The sequence below is a fragment of the Salvelinus sp. IW2-2015 genome, unplaced genomic scaffold (assembly GCF_002910315.2).
Source record: "Salvelinus sp. IW2-2015 unplaced genomic scaffold, ASM291031v2 Un_scaffold1421, whole genome shotgun sequence".
NCBI classification, from domain to species: domain Eukaryota; kingdom Metazoa; phylum Chordata; class Actinopteri; order Salmoniformes; family Salmonidae; genus Salvelinus; species Salvelinus sp. IW2-2015.
Window position 1 is genome coordinate 87,899 of NW_019942897.1, and position 26,400 is coordinate 114,298.

At 45.3% G+C, this 26,400-nt stretch overlaps 2 protein-coding genes across 2 annotated transcripts in view; both read left to right on the forward strand.

Moving 5' to 3' along the window:
• The first annotated feature begins 11,643 nt into the window (after positions 1-11,643).
• LOC139024366 (chromo domain-containing protein cec-1-like) lies at positions 11,644-13,732 on the forward strand. The gene is made up of 2 exons (XM_070439118.1): positions 11,644-12,946; positions 12,980-13,732. The coding sequence occupies exons 1-2, from the start codon at positions 12,812-12,814 to the stop codon at positions 13,322-13,324; spliced, it is 480 nt and encodes a 159-aa protein (XP_070295219.1). The 5' UTR covers positions 11,644-12,811; the 3' UTR covers positions 13,325-13,732.
• A 416-nt stretch (positions 13,733-14,148) lies between these two features.
• The window catches only part of LOC112070767 (uncharacterized), an 18,740-nt gene continuing 6,488 nt past the window's right edge, over positions 14,149-26,400 (forward strand). The window contains exons 1-2 of the mRNA XM_024138216.2: positions 14,149-14,850; positions 18,211-19,236. Coding sequence (XP_023993984.1) covers positions 14,287-14,850; positions 18,211-19,140 — 1,494 coding nt within the window. The 5' untranslated portion in view covers positions 14,149-14,286 and the 3' untranslated portion in view covers positions 19,141-19,236. The remainder of the gene's footprint in view (positions 14,851-18,210; positions 19,237-26,400) is intronic.

Here is a 26,400-nt window from a genome sequence, read left to right on the forward strand (position 1 = left end):
CTTAATGCGTTTGAGCCAATCAGTTGTGTTGTGACAAGGTAGGGGTGGTATACAGAAGATAGACCTATTATGGCAAGAACAGCTCAAATAAGCAAAGAGAAACGACAGTCCATCATTACTCTAAGACATGAAGGTCAGTCAATCTGGAAAATGCCAAAAACTTTGAAAGTTTCTTCAAGTGCAGTCGCAAAAACCATCAAGTAGAGGATACGTTTATTAGACTGCTTGACGTTTATTAGACATCAACTGTTCAGAGGAGACTGCTTGAATCAGGCCTTTGTGGTCGAATTACTGCAAGAAACCACTACTAAAGGACACCAATAATAAGAAGAGACTTGCTTGGGCCAAGAAACACGAGCAATGGACATTCGATCGGTGGAAATCTGTCCTTTGGTCTGATGAGTCCAAATGTTTGATTTTTGGTTCCAACCTCCATGTCTTTGTGAGACACAGAGTAGGTGAATGGATTATCTCTGCATGTGTAGTTCCCACTGTGAAGCATGGAGGAGGTGTGATGGTGTGACAGTGCTTTGCTCCTGACACTGTCAGGGATTTATTTAGAATTCAAGGCACACTTAACCAGCATGTCTACCACAGCATTCTGCAGCGATATGCCATCCCATTTGGTTTGCGCTTAGTGGGACTATCATTTTTTTTTCAACAGGATAATGAGCCAACAATTCTCCAGGCTTTGTAAGGGCTATTTGACCAAGAAAGGGAGTGATGGAGTGCTGCATCAGATGACCTGACCTCCACAATCACCTGACCTCAACTCATTTGAGATGGTTTAGGATGAGTTGGACCACAGAGTGAAGGAAAAGCAGCCAACAAGTGCTCAGCATATGTGGGAACTCCTTCAAGACTGTTGGAAAAGCATTCCAGGTGAAGCTGATTGAGAGAATGCCAAGAGTGTGCAAAGCTGTCATCAATGGAACTCTGTTATTATCTATGCATAAGTCACTTTCTCTGTTATCTCTGTTATCTCTGTTATCTATGCATAAGTCACTTTAATAACTCTAACTACATGTATATATTACCTCAATTACCTCGACTAACTGGTGCCCCCACACATCGACTCTGTACCGGTACCCCCTGTATATAGCCTCACTATTGTTATTTTACTGCTGCTCTTTAATTATTTGTTACTGTATTTCATATTTTTCTTTAGGTATTTTTCTTTAAAATGCATTGCTGGTTTAGGGCTTGTAAGTAAGCATTTCACTGTAAGGTAAACACAACACCTGTTGTATTTGGTGATTGTGACAAATACAATTTGATTTGATTTGAAAGCAAAGGGTGACTACTTTGAAGAATCTCAAATATAAAATATATTTTGATTTGTTTAACACTTTTTTGTTTTGGTTACTACATGGTTCCATATGTGTTATTTCATAGTGTTGATGTCTTCACTATTATTCTACAATGTAGAAAATAGTAAAAATAAAGAAAAACCCTTGAATGTGTCACGCCCTGATTTGTTTCATCTGTCCTTGTGCTTGTCTCCACCCCCTCCAGGTGTCGCCCATCTTCTCCATTATCCCCTGTGTACTTATACCTGTGTTTTCTGTTTGTCTGTTGCCAGTTCGTCTTGTTTGTCAAGCTTACCAGCATTTGTCCTGTCACCGCCTGTCTTTTCCTTCGTTCCCCTCGGACCGCTCGAAGATAGCGTACATTATTGCGCTGATGTCCGGGAAGGCACTCGCCAGGCCACGGGGGTGTGGGAGCAACAATCCGCCATCTGCCTCAGTCTGGGGGTATTCGTGGCAGAGGTGAGAAGGTTTCGAAGCTCCGGTGTCCGGGAGAGAGGCTGCCCGGAAGTTACTCCAGCTTCGGCAGGACACCCTCAGTGCGGTGGAGTTCCGCACGTTAGCAGCGGAGGGTACATGGAACCCGGGAAGCGCTGTTCGACACGTTCCTGCACGGATTATCAGAGGAGGTAAAGGATGAGCTGGCAGCCCGAGAACTACCGACGGATCTCGACTCATCGCTTTAACCATCCGGATCGATGGTCGGCTACGGGAACGTAGGAGGGAGAATAGGTCCGATTGTGGTCCCAATCGCTCACTCAGGGATCCCACCTTGCAGCTGATGAACTCCGGTAGTCTACGGCGTCTGCGTCCCCGAGAGGATCCGAGCTTACCCGAGTCCCTCCAAGAGCCTCCGGAGACTGCCAATTCACCTCTTCCCGAGCCGATGCATCTCGGCAGGGCTAGGCTGTCTCCCACCGAACGCGTACGCAGAGACGCAGAGTTGTCTGTATTCCGGTACTGCAGGTCATTTTGTGTCTACCTGTCCCTTCAAGAGACCTAACTCATTCATTGGAGTGAGTACACTGGTGGGTCTTCAAGATCCTTTTTCTTCTCCCCTTACTCACCCCCCTCTTCATGCCACCCTGCTGTGGAGCGACCAGTCCAAGTCTCTCCAGGTACTCATCGACTCGGGGGCAGATGTGAGTCTAATGGAAGTCACCCTGGCGTCCGAGCTGGGCATCCCCACTCAACCCCTTTCCATTCCCATGGGTGTTAGAGCACTGGACGGGCGCTCTATAGGCCGGGTCGCGCACCAGACCACCCCCGCCAACCTACGAGTGTCGGGGAACCACAGCGAGACGATCCAATTCCTGCTGGTTGAGTCTCCGCAGGTTCACGTGGTATTGGGATTCTCTTGGCTCCAGCGACACAATCCCGCCATTGACTGGGCTACTGGTGCCATCGTGGGATGGAGCCCGTCCTGCGGCACTCATTGCCTGAAGTCAGCTCTGCCTGCCCCGGGACATATTCCTGGGGGCTTGGAAATTGCCCCGGACCTCTCCGCCAGCTCCGCAGAATACCAGGACTTCCGGGAGGGRTTCAGTAAGGCCCTGGCCACTTCGCTTCCGCATCACCGACCGGTACTGTCACCCCCTAATCTGTTTCACCTGTGCTTGTCTCCATCCCCTCCAGGTGTCACCCATCTTCCCCATTATCTCCTGTGTACTTATACCCCGTGTTTTCTGTTTGTCTGTTACCAGTTCGTCTTGTTTGTCATGCTTACCAGCGTTTGTCCTGTCAGCACCTCTTTTCCAAGCCTCTCTTTTTCTCGTTCTCCTGGTTTTTGACCCTTGCCTGTCCTGACCCTGTACCCATCCTGCCTGACCACTCTGCCTGTCCCCGACCCTGAGCCTGCCTGCCGTCCAGTACCTTTGCTCCACCTCTGGATTACTGAACTCTGCCTGTCCCTAAGCCTGCCAGATGTCCTGTACCTTTGCTCCACCCTGGATTACTGAACTCTGCCTGTCCCTAAGCCTGCCAGATGTCCTGTACCTTTGCTCCAYCYYGGRTTAMTGAACYYYKCCTGTCCCTAAGCCTGCCAGATGTCCTGTACCTTTGCTCCTGCTCTGGATTATCGACCTCTGCCGGCCTTGACCTGTTGTTTGCCTGCCCCTGTTACAATAAACATTGTTACTTCACACAGTCTGCACTTTGGTCTTACCTTGATACATGATAGAATGAGTAGGTGTGTCCAAACTCTTTACTGGTACTGTATATATCTTTTTTTTCTTCAGGATTTTGGAAATTCTCCYGCAACCCCACATGGCCCCTGGTTTGGGAACCGCTGAACTAAGTACAGGCTAAATCCTGAAGGAAAACCTGGCCCGGTCTGCTTTCCAACAGACACTGCGAGACAAATTCACCTATCAGAAAAAAACCAAATAAGGCCAAATAAGGCCAAAAACCAAACCAAATAAGGCCAAATATACACTGAAGTTGCTTACCAAGAAGACATTGAATGAGCCTGAGTGGCCTAACTATTGTTTTGACTTAAATCATCTTCAAAATATATGTCAAGACTTAAAAATGGCTGTTTAGCAATGATTAACAACATGACAGAGGATGAAGAATAAATAAAAAAATTAAAAGAATGTGCAAATATTGTACAATCCAGGTGTGCAAAGCTCTTAGAGACTTACCCAGAAAGACGTACAGCTGTAATCAAGGTGATTCTAACATGTATTGTAATGACTCAAGGGTGTGAATACTTATGTAAATGAGATATTTCTGCGTTTCATTTTCAATAAATGTGCAAAAATATCTAAAAACATGTTTTCACTTTGTCGTTAGTTCAGGGGCGGCAGGTAGCCTAGTGGTTAGAGCGTTGGACTAGTAACCGGAAGGTTGCAAGATTGAATCCCTGAGCTGACAAGGTAAAAATCTGTCGTTCTGCCCCTGAACAAGGCAGTTAACCCACTGTTCCTAGGCTGTCATTGAAAATAAGAATTTKTTCTTAAATTACTTGCCTAGTTAAATATATTCACAAGTCACGAAATGATTGATTACAACACACTGTTTGGCAATGAATGTCTACAGTAGCCTCAGCAGCACTCTGTAGGGTAGCACCATGGTGTAGCCGGAGGACAGCTAGCTTCCGTCCTCCTTTGGGTACATGGACTTCATTACAAAACCTAGGAGGCTCATGGTTCTCACTCCCTTCCATAGACTTACACAGTAATAATGACAACTTCCGGAGGACGTCCTCCAACCTTTCAGAGCTCTTGTAGCATAAACTAACATGTTGTCCACCCAATCAAAATATCTAGTACTGAAAGCATAAGCTACAGCTAGCTAGCACTGCAGTGCATAACATGTGGTGAGTAGTTGATTCAAAGAGAGAGAAAGACAACAGTTGAACAGTTTTGAACAAATTAACTTCTTAAAAAACCAAGAAGTAAGAGAGAGAGAGAGAGAGAGACAGAGAGAGGGAGAGAGAGAGAGAGAGAGAGAGAGAGTAAGAGCTGTATTTGGTTGTATTTTTTTTTTTTTAACTTTCACTTAGCTAGCAAATGCAGCTAGCTAGATTAGCTTACTCAAACACCCGGCTCAAACAGAGAGGGATGCTATGTTAGCTAGCTGGCTATGGCTATCCAACACTGGAACTCTTCCAAGTCAAGGTAAGCTTCTTTTTTTAWTTWTTTTTTATTGCTAAACTGCTTTCTGACGGTAAACTGCACTGCATGATTGTAGCAGGTTTACTAATGCGTTAGTTCGAGTAGTTCTATTTGCCTATGTTGTGACAACGATGTAGGCTGTGTGTAGCGGTTAGCGGTCATGATATGAAAGTTTGGCTTGGAAAGGTTTTTTCACCTGGTCACAGACAGCTGATGTGTTGTGCAGTGAAGTTCACAAGCGAAGGGAAAAGGTGAGAGGAGGAGAGCGCGTAGATAGATGTGAGAAGGAATTATATAGACAATGAGCAAAGTGATTATGCTGTTTTATGTGACTTATGAACGTGAACTGTGTTTGCGCGTGATCAGGGGTGTATTCAATCCACTGATTCTGTTGAAAAACGTTTCTTAAAMGGAAGCAAACRGAACCAAACGGGGAGAAAACATACCTGAATTTGTCCATTAGAAACTCTCATTTGCAACTGTTGGACTAATGATTACACCCTAGATCAGCTAGATGCAGGCAAGAGTGTGCAAGGTGGTATTGAAAGTGTCACTGTCTGTCACCTTGATAGGTCAAAATTCTCTTGACCTGTGCACCTACGTTGTAAACGTTCATTCGTAGGCTAGGTTGTAGCAGGGAAAAGTGAAATATCATATAGTAGCCTAACCTGCCAATGTTACATTGAGCTGGGTGAACGGAATATGAATGGCAGTCATCCAATATGCTGTAATAGAAATAAGACCATGCTCCTAAAAACAGTAATCATCCTCCTAGGCCCTTAAACGGAGCACCACTGGTATTCACATTATATTTGGAAGGGGTGTCTGGAAGCAGCAGGTATTTTTTTWAAAATGCAGTTTGTCATAATAACTGACTATGATCTGATGCTGGAAAGAAACCTGTCTGAGATTCTAAACCAAAGCCTCGTAGAATCCCTTTGAATCTACACTGCCGTCGGAGTAGCAGGATGTGTCAAGTCTAGCTAGGCTTTTGATCTGACACATAGGTGAGCATCCCAAATGGCACCCTATTCCCTATATAGTGCACTACTTTAGACCAGGACCCATACCTACATAGTGCACTATTTTTGACCAGGGAACATAGGGATCTGGTCAAAAGTAGTGCACAATATTGAGAATAGAGTGTCATTTGGGACGCAAATATACTGTAGCCACATGGCGTGCTGTGTTCCTTCATCTTCAACACAGTAGAATGGATTGTTGCTGAGAGGGATTAATGGGCAATTACAATATTCAGGCCAGGGAACAAGTTGCATAATGAGTAATGGCACAATTAATCATACCATTTCGGATATTATTCATACCTGTTGAATTATTCTACATTTTGTTATGTTACAAGCTGAATTCAAAATGGATTTTTTTTTTTTTTTTTTATTACACCCATCTACACACAACACTACATTTTTTTTTTTTTTTTTTTTACACCCATCTACACACAACACTACATCATTTTTTTATTTTACCTTTATTTAGTACAGTTTTAAAAAAAATGTTTCACTATTTTTATTTTTATGAAATTCACTGAGGAAGATGGTCCTCCCCTTCCTGCTCTGAGGAGCCTCCACCGGTGAATACTGTAGTTAGTGATTGTTTTATGTATATATGTATTTTTTTGAAATATATATATATATATWTTTTTTTGTCTGTTTATTTGGATTAGTCAGCATTTGTTGACAGAAAACATTTGGACAAATTGATAGACTTCCCCCCTACTATTATCCTGTAAAAGTAAAATAGTTCAGTGAAGTTGGTGGTTGTTGAATGCCATATAGTTGCTCCGTCATGGCTCCTGACTCTGTCTGACTCACCTTTGGAGAGGATGGTTACCATAGGTACCTGCTTGTACAGTGTGACACTGACGACACGCATCTTTACAAATACCTTGAAATAACCACAATGGCCAACTAGGTTATCCTGACCCTAACCAGGATAATGCAGTAGTTAAGTGTTCTCTACATCCATCTCCCCTCTATCTCTCCCAGCAGTTCAGCCATGCGGGAACCGACCGACTCAAAGCACTGTGATGTAAGAGCAGCATACATAGCTTCAGGGGGGACACTTTTCTTTTTGACTCTTTCATGCAAGCTGTGTGTGTGTGTGTGTGTGTGGTGTGTGTGTGTGTGTGTGTGTGTGTGTGTGTGTGTGTGTGTGTTGTGTGGTGTGTGTGTGTGTGGTGTGTGTGTGTGTGTGTGTTGTGTGTGTGTGTTGTGTGTGTGTGTGTGTGTGGTGTGTGTGTGTGTGTGTGTGTGTGTGTGTGTGTGGTGTGTGTGTGTGTGTGTGTGTGTGTGTGTCTGTGTGTGCATATGAGTTTTAGAGAGGAAGAAAATGTGACTGGGGTTATGGTTGGGCCTGTTCAATTTAATCTGTGGTTATGCATGGGCCTGTTCAGTTTAATCTGTGGTTATGCATGGGCTTGTTTAGTTTAATCTGTGGTTATGCATGGGCTTGTTTAGTTTAATCTGTGGTTATGCATGGGTTTGTTCAGTTTATCTGTGGTTATGCATGGGCTTGTTTAGTTTAATCTGTGGTTATGCATGGGCTTGTTTAGTTTAATCTGTGGTTATGCATGGGCCTGTTAGTTTAATCTGTGGTTATGCATGTGCCTGTTTAATTTAATCTGTGGTTATGTCACGATCGTCTTTAGGTGAAAGAGAGGACCAAGGCGCAGCGTGATATAGATACATTTTCTCTTTATTTGAGAAGATGAAACGAACACGAACACTATACAAACTAAACAAAAACGACCGTGAAGCTACAAACGAAAGTGCAGACACAAGCTACTAATGTCAAACATAGACAATTACCCACACCCTACCTAATGCCTATGGCTGCCTTAAATATGGCTCCCAATCAGAGACACGATAGACAGCTGTCTCTGATTGAGAACCAATCCAGGCAACCATAGACTTACATAAACACCTACACTGAACACAACCCATGAACTCTACAAAACCCCCTAGACAATACAAACACCCTAGACTAGACAAACAAACATCCCCATGTCACACCCTGACCTAACTAAAATAATAAAGAAAACAAAGATAACTAGGCCAGGGCGTGACAGTACCTCGCCCCCAAAGGTGCGGACTCCGACCGCAAAACCTGACACAGAAGGGGAGGGTCCGGGTGGGTCTTCCTACGGCGGCGGCTCGGGTACGGGACGTGGCCCCCGCTCCACCATAGTTTAATACCGCTTTGGTGGCGCCTCTGGAACGGCGACCCTTGCAGCGAGTCCCGGACTGAAGACCATCCAGAGGGCGCCACTGGACGGAGGGGCAGCTCCGGACGAGGGGCAGCTCCGGACTGAGGGGCAGCTCCAGACTGAGGGCAGCTCCGGACTGAGGGGCAACTCGGACTAAGGGGCAGCTCCGGACTAAGGGGCAGCTCCGGGCTGAGGGGCAACTCCGGGCTGAGGGGAGCTCGGATGAGGGGCAACTCCGGACTAAGGGGCAGCTCCGGACTAAGGGGCAGCTCCGGGCTGAGGGGCAACTCCGGGCTGAGGGGCAACTCCGGTCTGAGGGGCAACTCCGGGCTGAGGGGCAACTCCGGGCTGACTGACGGCTCTGGCAGATCCTGGCTGGCGGGCGGCTCTGGCAGATCCTGGCTGGCGGGCGACTCTGGCAGATCCTGGCTGGCGGGCAGCTCTGGCAGATCCTGGCTGGCGGGTGGCTCTGGCAGATCCTGGCTGGCGGGCGGCTCTGGCAGATCTGGCTGCGGGCGGCTCTGCAGATCCTGGCTGGCGGGCGGCTCTGGCAGTCCTGACTGGTGGGCGGCTCTGGCAGATCCTGACTGGCGGCGCGCTCTGGCTGCTCCTGACTGGCGGGCGGCTCTGGCTGCTCCTGACTGGCGGGCGGCTCTGGCTGCTCCTGACTGGCGGGCGGCTCTGGCTGCTCCGACTGGGGCGGCTCTGGCTGCTCCTGACTGACGGACGGCTCTGAGGCTCAGGACTGACGGGCGGCTTTGACGGCTCAGGACAGACGGGCGGCTTTGACGGCTCAGGACAGACGGGCAGCTCAGATGGTGCTGGGCAGACGGGAAGCGCAGGCGGCGCTTGGCAGACGGACAGCTCAGACGGCGCTGGGCAGACGGCAGACTCTGGCCGGCTGAGGCGCACAGTAGGCCTGGTGCGTGTGGCCGGAACTGGTGGTACCGGGCTAAGGACAGTACCTCAAGGCTAGTGCGGGGAGCAGCAACAGGACGCACAGGGCTCTGGAGACGCACAGGAGGCTTGGTGCGTGGTGCCGGAACTGGTGGTACCGGGCTGGAGACACGCACCATAGGGCGAGTGCGTGGGGAGGAACAGGGCTCTGGAGACGCACTGGAAGCCTGGTGCGTGGTGTAGGCACTGGTGGTACTGGGCTGGGGTGGGGAGGTGGCGCCGGATATACCGGACCGTGCAGGCGTACTGGCTCCCTTGAGCACCGAGCCTGCCCAACCTTACCTGGTTGAATGCTCCCCGTAGCCCAACCAGTGCGGGGAGGTGGATAAACCCGCACTGGGCTGTGTTGGCGAACCGGGGACACACATGCGTAAGGCTGGTGCATGTATGCCGGCCCGAGGAGACGTACTGGAGACCAGACGCGTTGAGCCGGCTTCATGGCACCTGGCTCAATGCCCAATCTAGCCGGCCGATACGAGGAGCTGGAATGTAGCACCGGGCTATGCACACATACAGGAGACACCGTGCGCTCTACCGCATAACACGGTGTCTGCCCGTACTCTCGCTTCCACGGTAAGCACGGGGAGTTGGCGCAGGTCTCCTACCTGACTTCACCACACTCCCTTGTAGCCCCCCCCCCCCAAGAAATTTTTGGGTTTGACTCTCAGGCTTCCAGCCTCGCTTCCGTGCTGCCTCCTCATACCGCTCCCTCTCGGCTTTAGCTGCCTCCAGCTCTTCACGAGGGAGGCGATATTCTCCCGGTTGTGCCCAAGGTCCTTACCGTCCAGTATTTCTTCCCAAGTCCATGAATCCTGTGTGCGCTGCTCCTGCTGCTGCTTATCACGCTGCTTGGTCCTTTTGTGGTGGGTAATTCTGTCACGATCGTCTTTAGGTGAAAGAGAGGACCAAGGCGCAGCGTGATATAGATACATCTTCTCTTTATTTGAGAAGATGAAACGAACACTAATACAAACTAAACAAAAAACGACCGTGAAGCTACAAACGAAAGTGCGACACAAGCTACTAACGTCAAACATAAGACATTACCCACAACCTACCTAATGCCTATGGCTGCTTAAATATGGCTCCAATCAGAGACAACGATAGACAGCTGTCTCTGATTGAGAACCAATCCAGGCAACCATAGACTTCAATAAAACACTACACATGAACTCTACAAAACTCTACCCATGAACTCTACAAAACCCCTGACAATAACAAACCCTAGACTAGACAAAAACACAAACATCCCCCATGTCACACCCTGACCTAACTAAAATAATAAAGAAAACAAAGATAACTAAGGCCAGGGCGTGACAGGTTATGCATGGACCTGTTTAGTTTAATCTGTGGTTATGCATGGGCCTGTTCAGTTTAATCTGTGGTTATGCTGGGCCTGTTCAGTTTAATCTGTGGTTATGCATGGGCCTGTTCAGTTGAACATCTACTTTTTGTTACCTATTTCCAACAACAGCTGTGACAGACTCCTTAGAATGGTTCCTGAATTGTTCTCTCTCAGTTTAGAAGGATGAAGCTCCCTCTGAGTTCCTTCTGTGTTTATTTTCAGCGCAGTTAATTTCAGCCTATTGTCTTTAAAGCTGCAACTGTTTTCTTTGACTCAAATAGCACCCTGTTCCCTTCATAGTGCACTACTTTTGACTAGGGCCCATAGTGCACTATGAAGGAACCGGGTGCTATTTGAAAATAAATACCTCAGTCAAAGAGCAGCAACACAATTTAACTATTTTTTTGATGGCGAATCACTCAACATGTTGATCTCATCTTTAGGCTTTCTAAATGTGAAAATATGCAAACTCGAGATGGTTTTTTAAGGAATGTTTTTTTTGTGTGTCACAAATTATGCATGTCTATACTTACTCGTCTTTTAAATTATAATGTCTGTTGCAATGCTGTCTTTCTCCAGTTCTGTTGAGAGAGAGAGAGAGAGAGAGAGAGAGAGAGAGAGAGAGAGAGAGAGAGAGAGAGAGAGAGAGAGAGAGAGAGAGAGAGAGACAGAGAGAGAGAGAGAGAGAGAGAGAAGAGAGAGAGAGAGAGAGAGAGGGTGGAAAGAGAGAAGAGGGTGAAAGAGAGAGAGGGAGAAAGAGAGAGAAAGAGGGGTCAGAGAGAGAGAGAGAGAGAGAGAGAGAGAGAGAAAGAGGGCAAGAGAGAGAGAGCAAGAGAGAGAGAGAATTGTGTGCATAGCTGAACTCAAACTTGGGGTTTGGCTCTCAGCCCCTCAGATTGCATTTGGCCAGAGATGTAATGCCTAAGGTATGTAAGTGAAGTCAAGGGAAATATACTATACTGTCCACACCGTATGTTTAAAACAGAGTTTAATTTAGTTGAACTGTGAAGATGTACATTGTTGCTTTACTGTAAACTCAGACCAGAGAGCGAGATCAAGAGAAAGAGAGGGGGAAAGAGAAAGAGAAAAGAGAGAAGGAAAGATAGAGAGAAGGAAAGAGAGAGAGACTGAGAGTTGTGTTAAAACCCCCCCTTTACAGGAGTGTGCCTCTGTCTTTCTACTCCGAGACGTTCAGCCGTGCAGTGTGGCTGATGAAACCCCTCCTTTCTCAGCCTCCTCCTCCTCCTCACTTGGCGGTGGATTCCCTGACTGGCTCTAACCAGGCTGCGTTTAATTGAAGAGTGCCAGGCTGTAGTCGCCGAGCAAGGAGGATTAATGAGCTTAGAAAGCTCTGACGGACTGACATTGACGACAGAAACACAGAGAACTGGATCTCAGGTGGAGGAGATGACATTCAGGTACAGGCGACTGTGTGAGAGAACGAGATAGAGTGAGAAACAGCAGTGAGACTCAGAGAGTGAAAGGTGGAAAAATAGGAGAAGGGGAAGGGAAGAAACGGGAAATGGAGGAGGAGAGAAGGGGAAGGGAAGAAACGGGAAAAGGAGGAGGAGAGGAGGGGAAGGGAGGAAACGGGGAAATGGACAACCAAGTGAGGGAGAGAGACGGGAAGCCTTCAACAGCAGATGAGACTGAGGAACGAAACGAAGGAGAGGTATAGAGAAGGAGAGAGAGCGAGAGAGGGGGGAGGGAGGTGGAGAAGAGGGGCCCCCGAGCAGGAGAGAGGGCTGCAGGGTGAAGAAGGAGTGAGAGAAAAGTTGGAAAAGTAAGAGGGGTCAGGGGAAAGAAAGGAAAGAGAAAAAACAAGTAGAGGAGAGAAAGAGAAACAACAGGAAGACTAAAGGGGGAGGGACGTCTTCGGTTAAAAAAAGAGGCAAAGCTGAAGAAAAGCGGGGGGGTGGGGGCGTTTGCGGTGGAGTCAGTCGTAGCTAGATGAGGAAAACAGTTAGAGTGAATGACTAGGTCGGAGTTGGAGAGCAGCAGGGAGGAGAAGGAAACCAGTTGTTTTTTGAAGGCATTTTCCACAGCAGCCAGCCTCTACTCCGGATGGACTGTTTTCATTCTGAAATGTACTCAGACAGCACACGGACGGGACACTATGGACTCATTCATCAAAACAATAACGACTACTGCTACTGCCACCACGGTGTCCATTACGGACCCACGTTGTTCCAGGGAGGACCAGGGGGAAACAGACCACCACCCATACACCCAGACCACCCACCATCACTGGACCTCAGGGAAGACTTCCAGCTTCCTCCTTTCCCTGTGGAGACCGAGGATATAGAGCCTGGACTAGAGAAGGGTGAGAGAAGTGGAGGAGGAAGAGGTGGAGGAAGAGGAGATGGAGGAAGAGGTGGAGGAGGAAGAGGTGGAGGAGGCAGAGGTGGAGGAGGCAGAAGAGCAGGTGAAGGCAGAGGAGGAGGAGGAGGCAGACAAGAAGGTGAAGGCAGAGGAGGAGGAGAAGGCAGACGAGAAGGTGAAGGCAGAGGAGGAGAAGGCAGACGTGAAGGTGAAGGCAGAGGAGGAGGAGGAGGCAGACGAGAAGGTGAAGGCAGAGGAGGAGAAGGCAGACGAGAAGGTGAAGGCAGAGGAGATGGAGGAGGAGGCATACGAGAAGGTGAAGGTAGAGGAGGAGGTGAAGGCAGAGGAGGAGGTGGAGGAGGAGGTGGAGGAGGAGGCATTGAAGCTGAAGCTGGAGGTTGTTACACTCACAGGGCCCCACAGAGGAGGCCAGTGTTCACAGGGCAGGGTCAGTATGTCCAACCTCAGCCAGACCTATTCAGCCCTAGCCAAACCTATGACTACAACCCTGCCCAGTGGAGCTGGCCAGTGGAGCCCTCAGGCCCTGGTCTGAGACACTATTCCCCTGTGAGAGAACAATGTGGCTGTGTGGGACAGGGTGGAGGTGACGCTGTTGGGACGGCRACCGGGACACACCCCTTCAACAGCAGCAGACATGCGTCAGCCTTGTCACTCCCGGCGGACCCAGACCCGGCACACAGACAGACAGACAGACAGACAGACAGACAGACAGACAGACAGACTAGCTACAACTACAATCCAGAGGGGCACAGGCACGCTAGTTATGGAGCGGAAGAGCAGATCTGGGATCAGTCAAAACACAGACAGGCCAGCTGCAGTTACAGTACAGAAGACAAACCAATACACAGGCAGGCTAGTTGTGGAGTGGAAGAACAGATCTGGGGTCAGTCAAAACACAGACAGGCCAGCTGCAGCTACAGTTTGAGGCTAGAAAGACAGGCTAGCTACAGTCCACAGGAACTACACAGACAGGCTAGCTACGGTCCACAGGAACTACACAGACAGGCTAGCTACAGCTACAGTCCAGAAGACAAGCCAATACACGGACAGACTAGCTACGGTCCGGAAGAACAGATCTGGGATCAGTCGAAACACAGACAGGCTAGTAACAGTCCAGAAGACAAAGCGATACACGGACAGACTAGCTACTGTCCAGAAGAACAGATCTGGGATCAGTCGAAACACAGACAGGCTAGCTACAGTTACAGTCCAGAAGACAAACCGATACACAGACAGACTAGCTACTGTCCAGAAGAACAGATCTGGGATCAGTCGAAACACAGACAGGCTAGCTACAGTTACAGTCCAGAAGACAAACCGATACATGGACAGACTAGCTACGGTCCAGAAGAAAAGATCTGGGATCAGTCGAAACACAGACAGGCCAGCTACAGTTACAGTACAGAAAGGCAGGACTGGAGATTTACTGCTGGTGGTAAACACGWTCATTTGGACAGGTGTGTACCACTGGAACAAGGAAATTTACACCCCCACATGCCAAATGGATGCTGTGGCATTGGTGGTCCCAGCCCCAGGCCTGTGTCCTCTCGGGGCAGGGGAGATAGACCTAACCACCAGGAGGGGACTACTAGATTAAAGGCTGGAGGAGTTGGAGGTGGGATAGGAGAGGACGGCTGTAATGGGCGACATGTCCCTGCTGGCTCTAGCTCTGAGGGTTTGGTCAGGAAGAAGCAGAGTTTGGTCCGGAAGAACCAGGGTTTGGTCCGGGAGAACCAGAATTCGATCCAGGAGAAGGAGGGTGTGGTCCATGAGAACCACAGTTCGACCCAGGAGAACCAGGGTTCGATCCGGGAGAAGGAGGATTCAGTCCGGGTGAAGAAGGGTTCGGTCCGGGAAAACCAGGGTTTGATCCGGGAGAAGGATGATTCAGTCCGGACGAAGGAGGGTTCAGTCCGGGAAAACCAGGGTTTGATCCGGGAGAAGGATGATTCAGTCCGGACGAAGGAGGGTTCTGTCTGTGAGCAGATCAGACAGGTGGTGTCAGACCTGGAGGGGGTCCTGGGTGGTCTCAAACAGGTCCACGTGGAGATGAAGGAGGTAAGAAGCCTCTACTGTATGTTAACCTGCAGTGAGCCTGGTCCCAGATCTGTATGTTAACCTGCAGTGAGCCTGGTCCCAGATCTGTATGTTAACCTGCAGTGAGCCTGGCCCAGATCTGTATGTTAACCTGCAGTGAGCCTGGTCCCAGATCTGTATGTTAACCTGCAGTGAGCCTGGTCCCAGATCTGTATGTGTTTTAGCCAACTCTGACTGTTGTAGTAATTTTTGTATTTTCTATTTTATTGAACCTTTATTTAACTAGACAAATCAGTTAAGAACAAATTCTTATTTTACAATGACGGCCTACCCCGGGCCAAACCCTCCCCTAACTCGGACAACGCTGGGCCAATTGTGCTCCGCCCTATGGGATTCCCGATCACGGTCCGTTGTGATACAGCCCGGGATCGAACACGGGTCTTTAGGGACACCTCTAGCACTGCGCCACTCGTACCTTGGCTAGCCTCGCAAGCCACACTACATAACGCATGTTTATGTAAGCTCGGAAGTTCAGTGTGGCTCGCGAGGCTAACTAGTTGTCATGCTGCTCATGTAGTCTGAGAAGTTGGCTAAAGCAAAAAAGCTGTGTTTAACCTGATGAATAAATAGAAAATGAAATGGACAGTACTCCATTAAGCTTTGATAATTCATTCATTTACCCTGCATAAATGCAATGAAGGATTGAGGCATATCAATCATGATGTGAGAGAGTCCTGTCCATATCTCATTTTCTATGGAGTGTACTTAGGGGGATCATACAACCAATTTTAAGGACACGTTTTCGAGTGAGTGCCTATTATGAATGGTCATGAATGAATGGTATGACAAAAAAAACAAACATGACAACAATAGTCCGAGGAGTTGGCTGAAACGCACACAGTGATCTGAGGACGAGGCCACGTTTGCCTCCATGTATACGTTTCAGTAGGGTTGTTTCAGTATGCACATTTGAGGTAAAGCAGACACTGATGGACCTATGAGAGTCCTCTTTCTGTTTATGGGTAATTCCACAGTAACAGAATGATGCTCAGACTCAGATGATTATTCACTTCAAAATGTCAAACAAAAAAACAATGAAAACCCATTTACTTGAAGCACTGCGCAGAGGCAAAGTTTGGTAACAGAATGACGGTTTGTGCTGTTTGTGCTGTCATTCTGTTACCAAACTTGGCATCTGCACAGTGCTTCAAGTAAATGTGTTTCCRTGTTTTTTTGTTTTTGTTTGGCACACTCTACATTATAAAGGGAAAAATCTGAGTCACGGCATTATTCTGTTACGGTGTAATAGCCTTCATGCATTCAGCTCGGTAGAAAAAAACAACGATGGAAGGAGATACTGTAGCGTTGCTCATAATTGGAGTCATTTCTTGCACTTGCATTGATTGAAAGTGAATCACATTGACCGTTTGGCTAAAACCTGGAATTGATAGAGACACAAGAAACACATTAAAGAGCCTGTCTTGAGGTTCTTAACTATGCTTAGCTTTTATGGTGTCAATATGCAATATGCATATAATATATACTGTACATTTAAAGAAACTGTGAATGGCTCAATTGAAAGCCTTACGTTGTAAAAAGCATATCTCATGACTATCAAGAGACATGGTCCAGTATAACATAATGTAGTATAACGTATTAATATACTGTAGTAATGTAGTATAATGTAGTGGTAACAAATGTAGTAATGTAGTATAATGTATTAATATACTGTAGTAATGTAGTGTAATGTACCAATATGCTGTAGTAATGTAGTGTAATGTATCAATATCCTATAGTAATGTAGTATAATGTATTAATATACTGTAGTAWTGTAGTATAATGTATTAATATACGGTAGTAATGTAGTGTAATGTATCAATATGATGTAGTAATGTAGCATAATGTATTAATATACTGTAGTAATGTAGTATAATGTATTAATATACTGTAGTAATGTAGTATAATGTATGGGTAATGTATGTAGTAATGTAGTATACTGTATTAATATACTGTGGTAATGTAGTATAATGTATGCTAACTAATGTAGTAATGTACTATAGTGTATTAACATACTGTAGTAATGTAGTAAATGTGTTAATATACTGTAGTAATGTAGTAGAATATATTAATATACTGTAGTAATGTAGTATAATATAGTGGTAACTAATTTTGTAATGTAGTATAATGTATTAATATAGTGTAGTAATGTACTATAATGTAGTGGTAACTAACGTAGTAATGTAGTTACTGTATTAATATAGTGTAGTAATGTACTATAATGTAGTGGTAACTAACGTAGTAATGTAGTTACTGTATTAATATAGTGTAGTAATGTAGTATGATATAGTGGTAACTAATGTAGTAATGTACTATAATGTAGTGGTAACTAATGTAGTATGTAGTATAATATATTAATATACTGTAGTAATGTATGATAATGTATTCATATACTGTAGTAATGTAGAATAAATAGTGGTAACTAATGTAGTAATGTAGTATAATGTATTAATATACTGTAGTACTGTAGTATAATGTATTAATATACTATAGTAATGTAGAATATGYAGTGGTAACTAATGTACTAATGTAGTATAATGTATTAATATACTGTAGTACTGTACTATAATGTATTAATATACTGTAGTAATATAGAATATGTAGTGGTAACTAATGTAGTAATGTAGTATAATGTATTAATATACTCTTGTAAGTAAGGGTTAATCCACGAGGGGCTATGCGTTCTATGGACTATAATGAATGACGTGGAAGGTGTGAAACACAAAGTGCTAGCGGAGTGGAACGAACGTTCCACGGAGTTGCATTATTTTCCAGAGAACGCGTAGAGCCCCGAGTTGATTATCCCTTTTATACCTTGGCTATAATTGAACACATTTGCCACTAGAAATGGGTTTGTCTGCAGATAGAAATGTGTTCAAGTAGATAACACGTTTACTAGATAGCTAGCTACAGTAGTTGATAACTAAACAAACAGACTTGCTAGTTTAGCTAACCATAAATAACGCATGCTCTAGAATGCCATTCAAGCCAATCAGAAACATGGTATAATGTAATATAATGTAGTGGTAACTAATGTAGTATAATGTATTAATATACTTTAGTGATGTAGTATAATGTATTAATAACCTGTAGTAATGTAGTATAATGCAGTAATATACTGTAGTAATGTAATATATTGACTCACTGTACTGTCCAGTAGGTGGTCCAACAGATGTATTGTCTGACAGCTAACAAAAGACTTCTGTTCTAAAATATAATAAAATATAAATACATTGTCAAACAATATCTAAAATCTCATGACTCTTAAAAAACATATAGTATAACAGACATATAATTGTTTATTGACTCTGGGTCGTCCTTTAGGTGGTCCAACAGATAGATCGTCTGACAGCTAACATTGACCTGGAAGAGGAAGAAGGATCATGTAACAAGTCCCCTAGTAGTGGTGACGGTCTCCCCAACCCCAGAGACTGTAAAGGAGTCCTGATGTTCAACCAGGGAGACCAAAGACCACAGTACAGAGACATGGACCGTACCGTCAACCAGAAGACTACTAGGGTCCAGGTGCACACCCGCTGGACTGATACAGGGGACCTGGTCCACAACCATAAGACTCCTGGGAAACATGGACCACAGTGCAGAGACACGGATCATACTGTCATCATACATGACCCTCCTCCCGACCCCAGAGACGTCCCTGGGRTCCTGGTGTACAGCCAGAAGACTAATGGAGATCAGGGAGTCTCCCTACTGTACAGACACCCTGACCATACTGTCACCATACGAACTAACTCTCTGTCCCCTGTTCTCACCGCATCTGTCATCARGACCAACCGGGTTGGGGTCACAGCCCTGAGCCCCATGGGCCCCCTGAGCCCCTCCAAAGACCCCAAACAGGACAGACGGGGGCTCAACGGACACCCTCCTCTACTCGGTCCGGGAAGAGAACTGAACCATGTGGCCCCCCAGACCCCCCTAGAGCTAGAAATGACCCCCTCCCTACCCCTACCCTTATGGACTCAACTGTCTGACCCCACAGCCATGGTTGGATACAGTGTCCCCACTCTTAGGAACCAGAAACCTCCACTGTACCCACGCCACAACGGACGGGTGGAGAGGCTCAGTAAGAGTCCGGCTCAACCACCCTACCCTGCCCACCCAGCACTGCCGGTCCTGCCCCACCTGGCTCAGCCACCCTACCCTACCCACCCTAACCACCCAACCCACCATGCCCTGCCTCCCAGTGACCTGAAGACAGCCCCCTACCCGGGGAAAGGCTGCAGCATGGTATGAGGGGGACAGGAGACAGCCTCACTGCCATGGGGGCCTCGAACATATAATACAAGGACAGACCTACACTGATAAGTAGTCTGAGAAAGAAAGCTTGCGGTAAGTGTGTGTGTGTGTGTCTGCTAATGTTCATGTCACATGAGTTCCTTCCTAGCAGTTCTTAGTCATGACTTCAGAGAAATAGAGAATTACACAACATTTACACAGATTTACTCGTGGTTTACACAACCTGACTGCTGATGGACGTTATGCATACACGTCATGGTAGTATAGCAATGTGATTCTACAAAAATAACATTTCAGCAGCCATATCTGTGAATATGCAAGATGACTGTGTGTGTATCTGTTTGTCTGTGTGTGTCTGTGTGTGTATCTGTTTGTCTGTGTGTGTGTGTGTATCTGTTTGTCTGTGTGGGTCTGTGTGTGTATCTGTTCGTCTGTGTGTCGTGGTCTGTTTGTCTGATGTGTGTATCTGTTCTGTCTGTGTGTGTCTGTGTGCTGTCTGTGTGCTGTAATCTGTTTGTCTGTGTGGTCTGTGGTGGTATCTGTTGTCTTGTGTGTGTCTCTGTGTGTGTATCTGTTTTGTCGTGTTGTGTATCTGTTTGCCTGTGTGTGTATTCTGTTTGTCTGTGTTGTGTGTATCTGTTTGTCTGTGTTGGGTCTGTCTGTGTGTATCTGTTGTCGTGTGGGTCCTGTGTGTGTATCTGTTTGTCTGTGTGTGTATCTGTTTGCGCTGTGTGTTGTATCTGTTTGTTCCTGGTGGTGTATCTGTTTGTCTGTGTGTGTCTGTGGTGTTTGTTTCTGTTTGTCTGTGTGTGTATCTGTTTGTCTGTGTGTGTCTGTGTGTGTATCTTGCTTTGTCTGGTGTGTGTGTGTTATCTGTTTGTCCTGCTGTGGTCTGTGGTGTATCTGTTTGCCTGTGTGTTATCTTGTTTGTCTGTGTGCTGATCTGGTTTGTCTGTGTGTGTATCTGTTTGTGTCTGTGTGTGTATCTGTTTGTGTCTGTGTGTGTATCTGTTTGTCTGTCTGTGTATCTGTTTGTCTGCTGATATTTATGTCACATTAGTTTCTACTTCTTGCTATAAGTTAGTCATCATGACTTCAGAGAAACGGAGAGTAAAAAAAAAAAAAGAGAGTTTAATCATTTATTGTAATGAGACACCAACCATCTGGGATAGATATTGGATACAACTGCCGCTAGTCTACCCTCTCTTTCGGTAAGTATTTATAGGATAACAGACATGACTATCTATCTGAGTCATTGGCAGGACTACAAAATAACTCCCCCACTCGTTTCTCCAGTTAGGACAAGATAGCGCCGACAGACACAGTCGCCCTGTTTCCAGTTCTTAGCCAACTTTGCAGTATTATTATTTTTTGCATGTGTTACTTCTTACATTATTTGTTCAGAACATTTCTTGTATTATTACCTACAGCCCGGGAAATAACTTTTGGATATTAGATTGATGGTCACTCACCAGATACTTGAGCAGATATTAGACTTTGTTTGAACTTCCCGAGGAAATTCATCCCGCGGGCTGCACCAAAACGCTGACGCCCGAGATAGACTCAGACGGCGTATTACTCGCTAACGGTCAGTCCCTAGACAATAGAGTTGACGAGCTCAGGGCAAAGATCTCCGTCCAGAGAGATATCAGGGACTGTAGCATACTCTGTTTATACAGCGCATTCGGAAAGTATTCAGACCCCTTGACTTTTTTACACATTTTGTTTGGTTACAGCCTTATTCTAAAATTGATTAAAATCGTTTTTTCCCCTCATCAATCTACACACAATACCCCATAATGAAAAAGCAAAAAAAATAAATGATAAAAAATAAAAAACTTAAATATTACATTTGCATAAGTATTCAGACCCTTTACTCAGTACTTTGTTGAAGCWCCGTTGGCAGCAATTACAGCCTTGAGTCTTCTTRGGTATGACGCTACAAGCTTGGTACACCTGTATTTGTGGAGTTCCTCCCATTCTTCTCTGCAGATCCTCTCAAGCTCTGTCAGGTTGGATGGGGAGCGTTTCTGCACAGCTATTTTCAGGTCTCTCCAGAGATGTTCGATCAGGTTTAAGTCCGGGCTCTGGCTGGCCCACTCAAGCACATCCGAGACCTGTCCCAAAGCCACTCCTGCGTTGTCTTGGCTGTGTACTTAGGGTCGTTGTCCTTTTGGAAGGTGAACCTTTGGCCCAGTCTGAGGTCCTGAACGCTCTGGAGTAACTTTTCATCAAGGATCTCTCTGTACTTTGCTCCGTTCATCTTTGCCTCGATCCTGACTAGTCTCCCAGTCCGTGCCGCTGAAAACATCCCCACAGCATGATTCTGCCACCACCATGCTTCACCGTAGGGATGGTGCCAGGTTTCCTCCAGACGTGATGCTTGGCATTCAGGCCAAAGAGTTCCATCTTAGTTTCATCAGACCAGATACTCTTGTTTCTCATGGTCTGATAGTCTTTAAGTGTCTTTTKGYAAACTCCAAGTSGGCTGTCGTGCCGTTAATTGAGAAGTGACTTCTGTCTGGCCATTCTACCATAAAGGCCTGATTGGTGGAGTGCTGCAGAGATGGTTGTCCATCTGGAAGGTTCTCCCATCTCCACAGAGGAACTCTAAAGCTCTGTCAGAGTGACCATCAGTTCTTGGTCACCTCCTTGACCAAGACCCTTCTCCCACAATTGCTCAGTTTGGCCAGGCGGCCAGCTCTAGGAAGGGTCTTGGTGGTTCCAAACTTCTTCCACTTAAGAATGATGGAGGCATCAGGCCTCCCGAATGGCACAGTGGTCTAAGGCACTGCATCACAGTGCTAGCTGTGCCGCTAGAGATCCTGGTTCGAGTCCAGGCTCTGTTGCAGCCGGCCGCGACTGGAAGACCCATGGGTCGGCGCACAATTGTCCCATTGTCATCCGGGTTAGGGGAGGGTTTGGCCGGCAGAGATGTTCTTGTCCCATCGCGCACTAGCGACTCCTGAGGCGGGCCGGGCGCACTAAGCTCTTGGGTCTTGGGTCTGAACCCCTCCCTGTGCAACTGGGTCATGGACTCCTGATGGGCAAACCCCAAGTGGTGAAGGTAAAGCAACAACACCTCCGCCACGCTGATCCTCAACACAGGGGCCCCACAGGGGTGGGTGCTCAGCTCCTTATACTCCCTGGTCACCCACACACGTCTCCAACTCAATCATCAAGTTTGTTGACAACATAACAGTGTTGGMCTGATTACCAACAATGAGACGGCCTACAGGGAAGAGATGGTGGAGTAGTGACAGGAAAATGACAGTGACAGTGACAGGAAAATGAGTCTCCCTTAATGTCAACAAAATGAAGGCTCTGAATGAGGACTACAGGAGACAGCAGAGAGAGACACGCCCCCATCCACATCAAAAGTGAAGAGGCGACAGAGTTCCTCTGTCCAGTGTCTGTGTTCTTTTGCCCATCTTAATCTCGTCTTTTTATTGACCAGTCTGAGATAAAGCGGGATCACTGTTGACGTTGAGACTGGTGTTTTGCGGGTTCTATTTAATGAAGTTGCCAGTTGACGACTTGTCAGGCATCTGTTTCTCAAACTAGACACTCTAATGTACTTGTCCTCTTGCTCAGTTGTGCACCGGGGCCTCCCACTCCTCTTTCTATTCTGGTTAGAGMCAGTTTACGCTGTTCTGTGAAGCGAGTAGTACACATCGTTGTACGAGATCTTCAATTTCTTGGCAATTTCTCGCATTGAATAGCCTTCATTTTTCAGAACAAGAATAAACTGACGAGTTTCAGAAGAAAGTTATTTGTTTCTAGCCATTCTGAGCTTGTAATCGAACCCACAAATGCTGATGCTCCAGATACTCAACTAGTTTAAAGAAGGCCAGTTTTATTGCTTCTTTAATCAGAACAACAGTTTTCAGCTGTGTTAATATAATTGCAAAAGGGTTTTCTAATGATCAATTAGCCTTTTAAAATGATAAACTTGTATTAGCTAACACATTGTGCCATTGGAACACAGGAGTGATGGTTGCTGATAATGGGCCTCTGTACGCCGATGTAGATATTCCATAAAAAATCTGCCGTTTCTAGCTACAATAGTTATTTACAACATTAACAATGTCTACACTGTATTTCTGATCAATTTTAATGGACCAAAAATGTGCTTTTCTTTCAAAAACAAGGACATTTCTATGTGACCCCAATCTTTTGAACGGTGGTGTATATGTATATATATACAATGGCAAGAAAAAGTATGTGAACCCGTTGGAAATACCTGGATTTATGCATAAATTGGTCATAAAATTGGATCTGAACTTCATATAGGTCACAACAACAGACAAACACAGTCTGCTTAAACTAATAACACACAAGCAATTATACATTTTCATGTCTTTATTGAACACACCGTGTAAACATTCACAGTGTAGGGTGGAAAAGTATGTGAACCCTTGGATTTAATAACTGGTTGACCCTCCTTTGGCAGCAATAACCTCAACCAAATGTTTTCTGTAGTTGTGAATCAGACCTGCACAACGGTCAGGAGGAGTTTTGTACCATTCCTCTTTACAAAACTGTTTCAGTTCAGCAATATTCTTGGGATGTCTGGTGTGAACTGCTCTCTCGAGGTCATGCCACAGCATCTCCATCGGGTTGAGGTCAGGACTCTGACTGGGCCACTCCAGAAGGCGTATTTTATATGTTGAAGCCATTCTGTTGTTGATTTACTTCTGTGTTTTGGGTCGTTGTCCTGTTGCATCACCCAACTTCTGTTGAGCTTCAATTGGCGGACAGATAGCCTAACATTCTCCTGCAAAATATCTTGAAAAACTTGGGAATTCATTTTTCCTTCGATGATCACAAGCTGTCCAGGCCCTGAGGCAGCAAAGCATCCCCAAACCATGATGCTCCTTCCACCATACTTTACAGTTGGGATAAGGTTTTGATGTTGGTGTGCTGTGTTTTTATTTTTATTATTACTAGGTATTAATGCACCGTTAAAGATAGAAACACAAGCATTTAGCTAGGTATTACTGCAACGTTAGCATTAGAAACACAAGCATTTAACTAGGTATTACTGCACCGTTACAGCTAGAAACACAAGCATTTAGTTAGGTATTACTGCACTGCTGAGAGCTAGGAACAAACAAGCATTTAGCCTAGGGTATTACTGCACTTGCTTAGAGCTAGAAAAACAAGCATTTAGCTAGTCATTACTGCACTGCTAGAGCTAGAAGAAACAAGCATTTAAGCTAGGTATTACTGCATGCTAGAGCTAGAAAACAAGCAGTTTAGTTAGTATTACTGCACTGCTAGAGCTAGAAAAACAAGCATTTACTAGGTATTACTCTGCACTGCTAAAGCTAGAAAAACAAGCATTTAGTAGGTATTACTGCACTGCTAGAGCTAGAAAAACAAGCATTTAGCTAGGTATTAATGCACTGCTAGAGCTAGAAAAACAGCACTTTAGTTAGCGTATTACTGCACTGCTAGAGCTAGAAAAACAAGCATTTAGTTAGGTATACTGCACTGTTAGAACGTAGAAACACAAGCATTTAGTTAGGTATTACTGCATCATTAGAGCTAGAAACACAAGCATTTAGCTAGGTATTACTGCACAGTTGCATTAGAAACACAAGCCTTAGCTTGGTATTACTGCACCCGTTAGAGCAGTAAAACACAAGCCTTTAGCTTGTCATTTACTGCACTTAAGCTAGATAACCACAAGCAATTATCTAGTATTTACTGCAGTTAGAGCTAGAAAACACAGAGGCAATTTATCTAGGTATTACTGCACTGTTAGAGCTTAGGATACACAAGCATTTATCTAGGTATTACTCACTGTTTAGAACTAGTAAGCACAAGCATTTATCTAGGTATTACTGCATCGTTAGACTGCAGAAACACAAGCATTTAGCTTTGGTATTACTTGCACGGCGTTAGAGCTAGTAACACAAGCATTTATCTAGGTATTACTGCACTGTTGAACTAGGTAACACAAGCAGTTTATCTAGGTTTACTGCATCGTTAGAGCTAGAAACACAAGCTTTAGCTTGGATTACTGCCACCGTTAGAGCTTAGAAACACAAAGCATTTATCTAGGTATTACCTGCACCTGTTTAGAGCTAGATAACACAAGCATCTTTCTAGGTATTACTGCACTGTTAGAGCTAGTAACACAAGCATTTATCTAGGTATTACTGCACTGTTAGAACTAGTAACACAAGCATTTATCTAGGTATTACTGCACTGTTAGAGCTAGAAACACAAGCATTTCGCACACCTGTGATAAGATATGGAAATCTATGTTCGCGACCAATAGACTTTGATTTGATTTAAAGTTTTGCATACGTCCAAAATTGCACCCTATTCCCTTTTTAGTGCACTATTTTTGACCAGGACCATTGTGCTCTAGTCCAAAGTAGTGCACTATATAGGGAAAAGTTTGCAATTTGGGAGGCAGTCTTTGTGTCATTCACAGAGCTCACATTTGTGAAGATAGTGATCTATTTGACAACCATCAAACATCACTAATTAAAGAATTCTTGTGATTTCAATTAATTGAAGTTATAAAAGTCTCAAAAGTTTTACCTCACAATTTAGAAAAAAGACAAATCATAAAGAGAGAATGTTCCTGTTTGTGTGAAATACCTCCCTCTTGTGCAGAATATGTGTAACTGCAATATAGTTTTTTCTGGTTTGTGCCTGATTTCTGTGAATTGGGCCAAGCACAATCTGGTTTTAATTAAAAAGCCTTTGGACAGATGCCAGAGCAGACAGAGTGAGGCAAACCAAAACGTTAGCTTGTTATATTTCAAATGTTCCCATAAACATGAGCACTTCTAGACATCGTTCAAACATGGCGAGAGCCAAGGCCTGCGGGGCTATAGCGAACCACTCCCATAGAGAGAACGCCTGTGGGGGCTATAGAGAACTCCTCCCAGAGAGAAAAGGCCTGTGACTTCATGTTAAAGCTTTCAAAATAGGCTTTGAAATATCGTAGAAGTAGATTAATTCTGTGCAGATATTGTTTATGGTAAATCTCTTGTAACTACGCAATTGTGATTGAATTTTATGACAGTGTATTTGGTGTATTCTGAAAACTCAGTCTGTTTAGACTATTATCAGTTGAGAAAGGCTGCAGTGAAAATATCATTAATTCAATTGATGTTCTTCTCTATTATGTCTTCTCTATTCTTCTCTGCTGTTCTCTCCTCTTCTCTGCTGTTCTATCTTCTTCTCTGCTGTTCTATCTTCTTCTCTGCTGTTCTATCCTCTTATCTGCTGTTC